This window comes from Leucoraja erinacea, chromosome 2 (genome assembly GCF_028641065.1).
Source record: "Leucoraja erinacea ecotype New England chromosome 2, Leri_hhj_1, whole genome shotgun sequence".
Classification (NCBI taxonomy): domain Eukaryota; kingdom Metazoa; phylum Chordata; class Chondrichthyes; order Rajiformes; family Rajidae; genus Leucoraja; species Leucoraja erinaceus.
This window is the reverse complement of record NC_073378.1, coordinates 89,739,313-89,752,731: the sequence shown is the minus strand read 5'-3', so window position 1 is coordinate 89,752,731 and position 13,419 is coordinate 89,739,313. Positions and strand designations below refer to the sequence as shown.

Genomic DNA, 13,419 nt, shown 5'->3' with positions numbered 1-13,419 from the left:
CATTTTTGTCTACCTTCAATAGTTTTGCTCAATTCTGAAAATAATGAGCCTATCTAAATTGTGGTGATTTGCCTTAAGGCTATTGATCTGCTCTTACCTTGGTGACTTAATTTAGAAAGTGATATTTGAGGAAGAATTTTAAGATCTGCCAATTAGGATAGGCTGCTTTCAGACTTATATTGCTAATAAAAATGTGATTTTGGTATGCTTCCAAAAGTTTTGGAATTCAACCTGCAACAGATTGGATTAATTTGTGATCTTTATCCTCTCAATAGCATATTCCAAAATCAAGTTCCCTGGCTTCAAACACTGAATTTAACAGCAGATTTTGGCAATATCAACGAATGAAGAATTTCAAATTCAAATTTAAAAAAATCAAAATTACCAAGCTGAATTGCCAAGAGAAATAAAATGTTTAGCAACTGGGAGATCAGGTAGGTCCAGACAGACTGAGTGAAGGTATTCAGCAAAACGATCGTACAGTCTACATTTGGTCTCGCCAATGTATAAGAGTCCACATCTTGAAAAACGGATACAGTAGATAAGGTTGGAGGAGGTGCAAGTGAACCTCTTCCTAAACTGAAAGGACTGACTGGGTCCCTGGACAGTCGAGGGAGGAGGTATAGGGGGCAAGTGTTGCATCTCCTGCAGTTGCTGGGGAAGGTACCTGGGGATGGGTGGGTTTGGTGGGAAGGAATGTTAACCAGGGAGTTGCGGCAGGAACGGTCTCTGCCGAAGGCGGAATGGGGTGGATGTGGGAAGATGTGACTAGTGGTGGGATCCCATTGAAGGTGGTGAAAATGTTGGAGGATTATGTGTTGAATGCAACGGCTGATGGATAAAAGGTAAGGATGAGGCGGCCTCTGTCTCTGTTGCGACTCGGGAGAGGGGGAGCAAGGGCGGAGCTGTGGGGTTCCGAGGAGACACGTGTGAGGCCCTCATCTATGATGGGAGAGAGGAGCCCCTGTTCCCTTAAGAATGTCCTGGTATGGAACACCTCATCTTGGGCACAGATGCGGCATAAGCAGAGGAATTGGGAGCAGGGGATAGTCTTTGCAGGAAGCAGGGTGGGAACACATATAGTTGAGGGAGTCAGTAGGTTTGTAGTCTATCTCCTGTGATGGAGAATTAGATCAAAAAAGGGGAGGGAGGTGCCTGCGATGGTCCAAGTGATTTTGAGTGCAGGATGGAATTTGGTGGTTAATGAAGTCCATGAGTTCTGCATGGGGTGCAGGAGGTAGCACCATATTATGACTAAAAGGAAGGTAAGGATGCAATCTGCAGAATTTGAGCTAATGTTTGCGATTGGAGGAAAGGAGTGGGGGGGTGGTGGAGATAGCCCAGTCAACCTAATGATGTTCAAGAAGGAACTGCAGATGCTGGAAAATCGAAGATAGACAAAATTGCTGGAGAAACTCAGCGGGTGCGGCAGCATCTATGGAGCGAAGGAAATAGGCGACGTTTTGGGCCGAAACCCTTCTTCAGACTGATGCAGGGTGGGGGGGGGAGGGGGTCGGGAAGAAGAAAGGAATAGGAGGAGCCAGAGAGCTGAGGGTGAGCTGAGAAGGGGAGGAGACAGCAAGGGCTACCAGAAATTCGAGAAGTCAATGTTCAGGCCACAGATCCTATAGCGGAGCTATAGGATCTTTGGTTCAGGCTACCGGGATGCAGACTGCCCAAGCAGAATATGAGGTGCTGCTCCTCCAGTTTCCAGTGGTGCTCACTCTGGCAATGGAGGAGGCCCAGGACAGAAAGGTCTGATTCGGAATGGGAGGGGGAGTTGAAGTGCTGAAATGGCTAATGATGGCTGCATTTTCGCACAGGGGACTTCATTAGGACCTTGCAGTTCTCAATTAAAATACACATGCTACAACAACTAAATTTTGGTGTTTAAATATTTGAATATATCTGGAAGCAATTTAATTTGATTTAAAGACATTTGTACTTATGCGGCATGGTGGCGCAGAGGTAGAGTTGCTTCTTTAAGGGCCTGTCCCACTTTCCCGAGTTATTCACGATTTCTCCTGAGTTCACGAATTCTCCCCAGTTTTCAAACTCGCAGAATATTCGTAACAAGTCCGTTGGAGGTTGTAGGAGTACATGGATATATCGTAGCGGCTCGTTATGCCAGCCATTGGTACTCGGGGCTATTATTTTACTCGTGGACATTTTTCATCATGCTGAAAAAACATCCCGACTTACCTGATGCCCTGAGTACCTGCGGCTGGCATAACGAGCCACTACGATATATCCACGGCCTCCTACGGACAAGTTACAAACATTCTGCTGGTTTGAAAACTCTTGAGAATTTGTGAATAACTCGGGAAAGTGGGACAGGCCCTTTACAGTGCCAAAGACCCGGGTTCCATCCTGGCTTGGTGCTGTCTGTACGGAGTTTGTACGTTCTCCATGTCACCGTGTGGGTTATCTCCGTGTGCTCTGGCTTCCTCCCCATTCCAAAGATATACAAGTTTGTAGATTAATTAGCTTCTGTAAAAATTGTACATTGTTCCTAGTGTGTGTAGGATAGTGTAGTGTGCGGGGACTCGAAGTGCCTGTTTTCGCGTTCGTTGTAACTCTTACCTAAACTAAAGGTACATAAGTAGAAACGATGGCCTGCATGGATGAGTTCGGCTGAAGGGCCTGTTTATGTGTTGCATAATTCTATGTCTATGATTACTAATCGCGTTCAATTATAGCTGTTCCCCTTTCTGATGCAGTGCGATCTCCAAGCACAAGGAAGCAAAATAAATAACATTCTAGTTGCCTTGCGCTCTTCTGGCATTGGGAGGAAAGCATAGCGCAGGAATGGCTGGGGAAAATAACCACGTCAAGTTCGGTTCATTCTCTTATACACGTACGATGAGGTGCGTGCAATAAAACAAAAGCAGCATCTCGGCACAGACTCGGACACATTCAAAAACAAAAATTATACTCCAGTGTTGGTGACCTCCTGGGATTACGAATATCTGGTAAAACAAACACTAACATAAGATTCAAATGCACTATCAGCTTCAACTTTCCAGCAACCTCAGTCAATGTATAATGGTTCATAGCTTAGTGTGCGTATTGCTTTGTAAAATCACTTGGAATTTTATGCTTATGTTTGTTGTCTCGGATCCTAGCCAAGATATAAAATGAAGCAATATATAAAAACACGTCATTGGATTTAATGACTGCTCTATTTCTGTCACCATTAAACGAGCAAAATCATTCTGCAAAACAATTCCTAAATTGTGTAGGGTACAAAAAAAAGTATACCCGTAATTAATTCGTTCGACGGTCTCGTGCATTCTTTGTCGATGTCGCCCGGGGCGTAGCTTGATATGAACCAAAGAACTCGCATCAGAAAGTATGTCACTGGGGCAAAGGGAGCGCCGGGCGGCCAGAAATGGGGCGGGTGGGTGAGAGGAGGAGCCAGCGCTAACTGGGTCACATGATAACCCAGAGCAGCAGTCCCTGAGAGACCGAGTCACTGCTCGTGGAGTCCCACTGTAAGACGGAAGAGTGGGCTGTTGGACGAGCATCAAACGTACTTAATAGCAGGGGGATAAAGCTGCCAACGAGACATTTCGGGGCGAAATCGAAAAACAGGGTTCAGAAATAGCATTTTGTTTGAGTTAGAAGGAAGCTGTTCTTAAGGATTCCCAGAAAAACCGGATCTCCTAGATTAATGGAAATGGATTGCAGTAGCAGCGGAGGTAATGTATTTGTATTGCAATTTTCTGTGAACGTGATCTGAATCCATCGAAACCGAATGGAAAGTTCGTCTCTTGCGTGTATTCGCGCGTTTCAGTTTGTTCGGTTGTGAATTTCGATTATTTTTCCCCACCCTTTAAAAAAAAAACCAAAGCGTATTGTGCTTTCAATTTAAGTACGCGAATAGTAACCAATGCTTTTACGAGGCGTTGCTTGGACATATTGCTCTTAATTAATTTGGCCAGCGTCTAAATTATTTTGTATGATTTGGTTTCATTTGAGAGTGGGTGTGCATGTAAATAACTGTTTTTCGTTGTGCAACAACAAAGGTCAGAGTGGGTGCTTTGCCCCTTCCGGCTGCAGCGGCTGCAGCAGCAGCAGCTCCTCACATGGACTTTCTCCACTCCCCACGTGCGCCTTGTGTTTACGCCGCCGCGGCGCACGGTGCCATTGGCTCAGCGACAATGGGAGAAATGGAACGTTCCCCGGAGCTCGCGGCAACCGCACGTGATTGAGGTGGCGCGATGTTTATGTGACCCAGTTTTCTGCCCAGAGCCGCAGCTGAGAATGCTGCAGCCCTGGGGGGGAGGAGGAAGAATCCACCTTTTCTTGCACACAGGCCAGGAGCGCCGCCTGTAGCAAGAACGAATGCTTGCATTGTGGTAAACACACTGCAGCAAAATAAATTGCCTGAACCATCTGTGATTTCCAATAATTAGAACAATATTTAAAGTGGGTAGACCCAGAATATATGGAGTAACTCAGCAGGGCAGTAACCCATTCCTTCTCGTCAGAGATGCTGCCTGTTCTCCCGAGTTACTCCAGCATTTTGTGTCTATCCTAAATATTTAAAGTGGTGCGGCTTGCAACAATATCTAATAGTTAGATATAAAACGTCAGGTTTTTAAATATTTCAGTCAAATTCTGCTTCTTACTTAAAGAACTGATTCCACCAGTATTCTACATGGTCCCATTATAGTTGCAGTGTTTCAGAGACTGGAATGTATTTTTTAATATAATGGTTTCCTCGGGGCACGTGTAGGTTTTAAATTGTAATGACGTTTGTATCGTGACTGCCGCCAAACATCTGCAGCATTGGTAAAATATGCTGAGGTAATCAAGCGGCGATTGACCTCGTACGCGATAGCTTACAATAGCATCGGTATTCTTGGTGACTTCAAATCATTTTTATGTCGCATTTGTCTGAATGTCAGCAAAATCACATTTTTGGTCAGTGATTTTTAAAAAAAATTAATGGCATAATGTTATGAACAGTTTTAAATAAAGTTTCAAGATGTCTTTCCTGACCACGTATTTTGTATCATTATTAGACCTTAGTGGAAGAAATAAGCAGATTTTCTGCTGCAAATATTTCTATCTTGGCAATGACTCACTACATTAGCATGGTAATGGAGGAATTTGCTGTGAAATAAATTAAAACAACAGATGCTGGAGATCTGAACAAAGTGGAAGATGCTGGAGAGGCTCTGTGGGCTGGGTGGTGTCTGGAGAGTGAGACAGACAACCTTTTGGGACTGTAATCCTTTGAATTGGGAAAAGATTTAAGTACGTTTTCAGAAGGAGGAAGGGGGAAGGTATATGTACAACAAACAGTGTGTGGATCAAAGGGGCTCAATGGTGATACTTTTCAGCACTGGTCTATGAGCCTCCAGACCTGTCCAATAAGTTGCTGACCAAGGGTAGCAGATCCAGGATAGTGATTGTCTTTCTGTGCAAGCTGCCAGACCTAATGAGTTTTCCCTGATTTATTTGCAGCAGAGCTTATAGATGTGGGCAATCCTTTCCATCCACAGATGCTGTCTGACCGGCTGAGTTCCTCCTGTAGTTTTTTTCTTTGCTCCAGATTCTTGCATCTGCAGCCTCTTATGTCTCCAGGCCACAGAATAAATTGTGATGTTTACTAGTTGTAAGACGAGCAGTTTAAGAACAGGTTGCATGCTTTAGTTCCACCATTATGCTGGAGGAACTTGGCAGATCAGATAGCATCTGTGGATGAGAATGAAGAGAGGATGTTTTGGGTCGGGACCCTTCTGACCCAAAACGTCATCAGTTCATTTCCCTCCACAGATGCTGCCTAATCTGCTTTTTTTTTAAAGTGTAATGTAACTAAATATAAGGAGGAGGAACACTTGTACTCCTACAACAAAAGGAAACACTTGAATGGTGGCAGAATGTAGTTCTTTTTAAAATAAAAATGGTGCCCAATTTTACTTTATTTTATTGCAGGTGGTGTCATTACATACATCAGTTCGAGTTCTGGTTGTAGTCCAGCCTCTTATCACAGTGATAGTTCTGAGAACAGTTTCCAGTCAACTTCGCCTCCAGTTCCTTCATTGCCTAACAGCTTTGTCTCGGATAATCATATCAACCTCGGTGACATGCTTTCCGAAAACTGTGCGCCGCAACTCGTAAGCTCCAACAATGCTCGGCTTGTGTGCTCTGTCAAAGGAGATGGATCAAGCTTGGGTCACATCAACAAAAGCACCAGCATTACTAGTAAGTTTGTCATTTTGTTTGTGACTTTATTTCCTTCTTTCATTGTAATAATTGTGCAGCAAGTAGGAAGCTCACCACCCATCTTTTGAGTTATAGTGGGTGGAGAGTAAATACTGACCTTGCTAGTGCTGCACACATCCTGGAAATAAATTGAGATTGGCCAAAGTAGTACATTCGATTGTAGATGGATTAATACAAGCTTTACTTAGTTTCTGATAAGTTGAAGCTAATATTATTCTATTGTGTTTTATTAGAAATTAATGGAATGATCCTACTGTGTAAAGTCTGTGGAGATATGGCATCAGGATTCCACTATGGTGTCCATGCATGTGAAGGTTGCAAGGTGAGCAAAGGTTATACTGTGACCATGAGATAATCAGGATAATATCTAGATATTTATTGAACTTGATTAATCTGTAAAGTTGAATGGAGTATTTTTCCAGCTTGCTTTCATCCTTTTTTTTACCAGACGGCTTCACCCAGAATCATAAGGTATTGACAGAAAGGTAATCTAGTGTTTTATATTTCAATTGGTTACTTACAGTTAACTCCAGTGGTTAGAGTTATATCTGGCATGAAGGGACATGGTTTTGGTGGCTGGATGTGAATCGCCCAGCTCTGGAATGGTCCTGTAGGAACAGCTGGCTGGCACTGTGGTGAAGACTTGATGACTAGAGTTTTTTTAATTTTATTGATGTAAAAGCACTTTTTTTTTTCAAAATATCCTTTTGGGAAAGTTGGCATTGAGTCTCAGGTTCTGGTAGTAACCCATTGCATTTGCTCAATGAATAGTAATAAACTCCAGGCTTTGGTTCAGCCCCTGATTTTAGTGACGGTATGTGGGATTTGTAGTCTGCTGCTGTATGTGGCCACGTCATTTGCTGTGCACTCGGATGTGTGTAGTTCACGCATCTACAATTTGACTGATGTTTGCCACTCTAGATATACGTTTTCTAAATGTTTCATGTCTTTCAAAACACTTTATTTAAAAAAATTTAAAAAAGCAGCTAGTCTTGTGCAGTTTAAGCACAAAGGACACTGCTACAGGAGCTCAGTGGGTCAGGCAGCATGTGTGGAGGGAAATGGAAAGATAACATATGCTGCCTAACCCACTGAGTTTAACCAGCAGTCTGTTTTGTGGTCAAGATTCCGGCATCTGCAGTCTGTTTTACCTCCGTGTGTAGCTATTATTCCATGTTATAAAATTAATAATGGTTCTAACAGAGCATACAATGTAAATTTGATAAATTGGAATATTATTCTTTGTTCTTGCAGGGATTTTTCAGAAGGAGCATCCAGCAGAATATTCAATACAAGAAATGCCTGAAAAATGAGAACTGTTCTATAATGAGGATGAATCGGAACCGATGTCAGCAGTGTCGCTTTAAGAAATGTCTTGCTGTGGGCATGTCCCGAGATGGTACTTACACTAGAGAAGAATCTTATTACAGTATTACAATAACTGCAAACATAAATGTATCCCATTGAAAAAAATTGTGTTTGAGATCAGAGAGCCAACCTTTGTGTTGATAACCATTGTGTACTGTTTTATAGCTGTTCGATTTGGACGCATTCCAAAGCGTGAGAAGCAAAGAATGTTGATTGAGATGCAAAGTGCAATGAAAAACATGGTGAATGATCAGCTGAATGGCTACAGACAAAATGATGTATTACGTGAGGAAAACCCTTCCCCTCCATCACAGCCTGAGATACCTCAGAATAGAGATGAAGTAATTGGGACAGTGTCACGGGCCCTCAAGGAAACCTTTTCCTGTACCCAGGATAAGCCAGACAAAATGCGGAAAGAGATGCATTTTCAAAACACAGACAATTCTCAGAGAAATGCTGATGACAAGTGGATAACTGGACAACCCATCAATGGGATTAATGGAATCCAATGTTTCAATAATGCAAATCGTGATGAAGTCTACTTGACAAATAAGAATGACAAGCACATAGTTTGTCCAAATGATCACACAGAGAGAGTGAGCAGGCCCTGTCATACTCTTCCTGGTGGATGTTTCCAAAATATACATGCAGAAGATGGGTTTTCTCGAAGCCGTGTCCCAAGCAAACGTGTTCGGCCCACAGAGAGGAGGATGCATCTGGTAAATATGCTGTTGATGCTATGCAAATGGTTGTACTTTCATTGTAATTGTTACATTTTTGTTTACTTGAGCTGCATATGAAGACAGCAATGTTAATATGTAATTTGCTTTACGATTCACAATACAAACTTAAAACTGCCATTATATATCAACGTGTTATTTCTATTTTTTATCTTCAATTTAAAACAAATTTCTCATCAGGATTCTTATTTTGTGTGACTGTTTTAAACAGGTGTGCCCAATGAGTATGTCCCCTTACGTAAATCCTGATAAATCAGAGCAGCAAATCTGGGAGGAATTTTCCATGAGTTTTACACCTGCAGTTAGAGAGGTCGTAGAATTTGCAAAACGTATTCCAGGATTCCAAGATTTATTGCAGCATGACCAAGTCAGCTTGCTTAAAGCTGGAACATTTGAGGTATGTGCAAAATATAACTACTTTTTAAATATTGTGTTCTAAACAGTTCTGAAAAGGAAGTGGGAATTGCACTGATCCAAGCATAATAAATAATATTTATATCATGGTGTACATTCAGTTTGGGATAGACACAAAAAGCCGGAGTAACTCGGGCAGCATCTCTGGAGAGAAGGAATGGGTGATGTTTCGGGTCGACACATCTTCAGATTGGTTAAGGATAAGGGAAACGAGAGTGGTGTGGAGAGATGTAGAACACTGAATGAACGATGCGTAACGATCATAAAGGAAAACAGGCCATTGTAAGTTTGTAGGGTGAAAATGAGAAGCTAGTGTGACTTGGGTGGGGTGGGATAGAGAGAGGGAATGCCGGGGCTACCTGAAGAGAGAGAGAGAATCAATAAGCATACCACTGGGCTGCAAGCTGCCCAAGCGAAATATGAGATGCTGTTCCTCCAGTTTGAGTTTAGCCTCTTACAATGGAGGAGACCGTAGACAGAAAGGTCTGTGAGGAGGAGAATTAAAGTGTCCAGCAGGTTGAAGGAGGTGCAAATGAACCTCTACCTTGCCTGAAAGGTCAGTCGATGTCCCTGGGCAGAGTCGAGGAGGAGGTATTACGAGAGGAGTTGCATCTTCTGCTGTCGCAGGGGAATGGGTGGGAAGGGATGAGTTAACCAGGGAGATGTAGAGGGAACGGTCTCTGTGGAAGGCGGAAGTGGGTGGAGATGAGAAAATGTGGTTAGTGGTGGGATACGGTTGAAGCTGGCGGAAATTTCGGAGGATTGTGTTGCATGTGAGGGCTGATGGGGTCGAAGGTAAGGACTAGGGGGACTCTCTCTGTTGTGACAAGGGGGGGCAAGGGCGGAGGTGCGGGGTACCGAGGAGACGCGCGTGATGGGTATGTTAGGATACTGCTGAGAAATAATTTACAAGTTCCTGAGCTTTTTCCAGTTACAACAGAGTCCATGGAGAATAATGTGAAGAACGGTCTCGACCTGAAACATCACCCATTCCTTCTATGCAGAGATGCTGCCTATCCCGCTGAGTTACTCCAGCATTTTGTCTATCTTCATAATAAATAGTTGATGTTCTGATTAACTTGTATTATACATCTGTTTCAATTAAGCTACTGTTGAAGATATCTGGGTAATTTACCGGACCAGTCGGTACCAGGGTGTTGGATTATTATATCGGGAGTTACAGCTAAACACTAACCTGACCTTGCTTGCACAGAAGTGCTGGATGTCCAGTCAAAAATACCCCCCCCCCCCCTCCCCCTTAAACTAGGATACTGGGACCTAGATGTAGCACCCACCATATCATACTCTGAAGGTGGTTAACTCGTCACAACCTAGGCTGTGCAGTTCAGCAGGTATATTACAACCTGAAGGATGTTGCAGTAGGTTTCACCAGAATTTAAATGTATTTACTCAGGCAAACTGAAAGGGTAGAGGTTTGGGTAATTCGAAGGGTGTGGAAAATGTTTCTTGAAGGTAATCCCTCGCCCTTGCTAAAAAGAATGTGACGTTTCTTCTCTCTTCTCTCCATGGACTCTGCTATGACTGGAAAAAGCTCAGGAAATTGTAAATTGTTTCCCAGCATTATCCCATCTGAATGTCTGCCTGCATTGATGTTGATTTTTGCTGTCTACTGGTCATTTCTTGCTGTGTCTTTGTCAGAAAATTTAGTTCAAAATTAAATATGTATGGTTTGTTGAAGTGTGCCAACTACACTTTAAGAAGGGTGAAGTTTTGCAGAAAGATTCTAAAGATGGGGGGTTTTAGCTGAGGATTGAGACTAGGGTGTCTCCTTGCATCAAAATAGGTTGTGGTGAGATTGGTTGAGGTGATAATGACTGTTTAAATGAGGTACTCCAAATGAAGATTTCCTATGGGCTGATGATACAAAGACTGGGCGGCTCTGATTTATGGTTTGGACTACAAATGTGAGGAAGAATATCCTCACGCAGTGAGTGGCAGAGGCTTGGAACATTCTAAGACAATGTTAGAAGCAGACATGATCAGTGATTTCCAAAAGATATTGGATAGGTACTAGATTTTCTAAGGAGTTTAGAAGGATGAGGGGGTATCTTATAGAAACTTATAAAAGGACTGGATGCAGAATGCAGGAAAAATGTTCCCAATGTTGGCTGAGTCTTAGAATAAAGGGGAGGCCATTTAAGACTGAGGTGAGAAAAAACTTTTTCACCCAGAGAGTTGTGAATTTGTGGAATTCCCTGCCACAGGTGGCAGTGGAGGCCAAATAACTGGATGGATTTAAGAGAGAGTTAGATAGAGCTCTAGGGGCTAGTGGAATCAAGGGATATGGGGAGAAGGCAGGCACGGGTTATTGATTGGGGACGATCAGCCATGATCACAAGGAATGGCGGTGCTGGCTCGAAGGGCCGAATGGCCTCCACCTGCACCTATTTTCTATGTTTCTAGAGGGAAGTCGACTTGTCAGGCAACGGGGATTGAAAAAATGCCATTGACTAAATTGCTCGAGTCATTTGCTGAATGGCTGCCTCATGTGCCATAATGATTCTGACACCAGTACCCTTTTGGCAATGCTGTCAGTGGTCCTGAAGTATGAAGGTTATGGTCTGTTGCCAATTTAAACATTTAAAAGGAATTTTAAGATCTCTTGCTGTTATTGCTGGCACCGTTTCTCCATTATATCTGACGGACTCCATGCTTGGAAACCGATGCTGGAGTTTTCCCGTCAAAGCATTGTGGCTTCCGATATGAAACAAGAAATGGTGCAAAACCTGACAAATTCCTCCTGGTTCTGATGCAATTTTTTTTCCTTGGTTGGGGAAAGTGTGCTGACCTTAATTTATGCAAGCCTTTTTCAAAGTTTTATCCAGAGTCTTTCTCGAAACGATGTTCAATTACTATTTCTGTCATTGGCAGGTGTTAATGGTGCGCTTTGCCGCTCTTTTTGATGTACATGACCGGACAGTCACATTTCTCAGCGGAAAGAGTTACGGGATGGAAGAGCTTCAATTGCTGGGGGCTGGAGATCTGTTAATATCCATGTTTGAGTTTAGTGAAAAACTTAGTGGTCTGCATCTTGCTGAGGAGGAGATGAGCTTATTCACAGCAGTTGTCCTGGTTTCTGCTGGTAAGAGAATTTATGATTTATTCACATATACTTGTGTCACCGTTACCTTAGACAAAAAGTTAATTATCTTGCTTGTGTGATTTCAAAATAAATCATCAAACCTAACCAGAACAGGAAGCGCAGTGAAAAGCTTCGGATAAAAAATATGACTGTAATCATTGACATTTAGATGTCATTTTGCATATTGCTTTTATGTTTTAAACGTATATAAATCTGTAAGTGAACTAATTTTTCTAGTTGGAAATAATTAAGTTTAACGAACTGTTAATTTCTTTCTAGATCGTTCGGGAATAAAAAATGTTAACTCAGTGGAGCAGTTGCAAGAAACTCTAATTCGAGCACTCCGGACCTTAATTATGAAAAATCACCCAAGTGAATCTTCAATCTTTACAAAACTCCTGCTGAAATTACCTGATCTGCGTTCTCTTAATAATATGCATTCAGAAGAATTATTGGCCTTCAAAATCCACGCTTGAATTTATGGGCCATTCTCTGCATTTTATTTTATTCTATTCCTATCATATATTTTGTGGATGAGTATGCATTATTTATGTATATAGAAATTTGCATTTTCTTCTGCATTATTTTTGAGCTATGAAAAGTTATATAAGCAAATAACAAAAAATAGAACTATACTGAAGATATTAAAATATATTTTAAGATTTTAACATGGATGTAACTTGAGACAGTTGAAAATGTATAGCTATAATTGTGTTTAAAATGTGCTGATCAAGGTAACAGTTTTTTTGTTTTGCCCTCTATTTTAAATTGGTTCTTTATAATAATGGGAAAATCTTAAAGCTTTTACCAGTTCTTCTGTGGTGCTGTGCCTTGATATCAATAGGATCACAGGATCACAGAACCTGGACTACTTCCTCAACCTAACTTATTATTGATTTTTAATAAGAACCATTTTATAAAGGCCTTCCAGTTAACTTGTGGAGTTTGTGGTCAGCGTGCACCTTTCTTACTGATCCTTTTTTTAAAAAGTCAACTTGAAGCGTGAAGAAAAAATTGCAACCAGCATGTTTGTGTGTCTTGTCTTTGAATGCTGCATTGGAATTAACAATGTTAACAAATCTACTTATGTAACTTGCCACACCTCAGTAACATTTGAATATTGTCTGACTACTGTAACATGTGCTTCTTGTTTATGACTTTTTGAATGTGAATGAATGCAGTAAAGTCTTGACTTGAAATACATTGTTTCCTTTAATTAATTGACAGGATTTGTCCATTTCTTGCTGGTGAACTGCCTTGTTAAAGGCATTGGAATCATGTAGAGGATACTTCCACAGTGTTGTGTAGCGTGTGCCACAGTATTTTATGTGGCTGGTCCAATTGAGTTTCTGGTCAAAGGAGCCTTCTCCCCACCTTCCCCTGCCAGACCCTGAGATGCTTATGATGGAGCCTTGGCAATAGTCACATCTTTAAATACCCTGGGTCTGGGATGATCAATCTCCAACAACCATGACCATCTTCCTATGTGTTGGTTATAATTCCTGCAATGTTTGAATACTTAATTGTCAAATGTGACAAGTCGCATTGAAATTCTTT

General features: G+C 41.9%; 1 protein-coding gene across 1 annotated transcript; it reads left to right on the top strand.

Annotated features, from left to right (window-relative positions):
• The first annotated feature begins 3,434 nt into the window (after positions 1 to 3,434).
• Positions 3,435 to 13,063, top strand: LOC129712299 (nuclear receptor subfamily 1 group D member 2-like). The gene is made up of 8 exons (XM_055660608.1): positions 3,435 to 3,701; positions 5,947 to 6,216; positions 6,471 to 6,559; positions 7,492 to 7,636; positions 7,771 to 8,324; positions 8,557 to 8,742; positions 11,652 to 11,862; positions 12,142 to 13,063. Exons 1-8 carry the CDS (start codon positions 3,674 to 3,676, stop codon positions 12,336 to 12,338), a joined length of 1,680 nt encoding a protein of 559 aa, XP_055516583.1. The 5' UTR covers positions 3,435 to 3,673; the 3' UTR covers positions 12,339 to 13,063.
• The last annotated feature ends 356 nt before the right edge of the window (positions 13,064 to 13,419 follow it).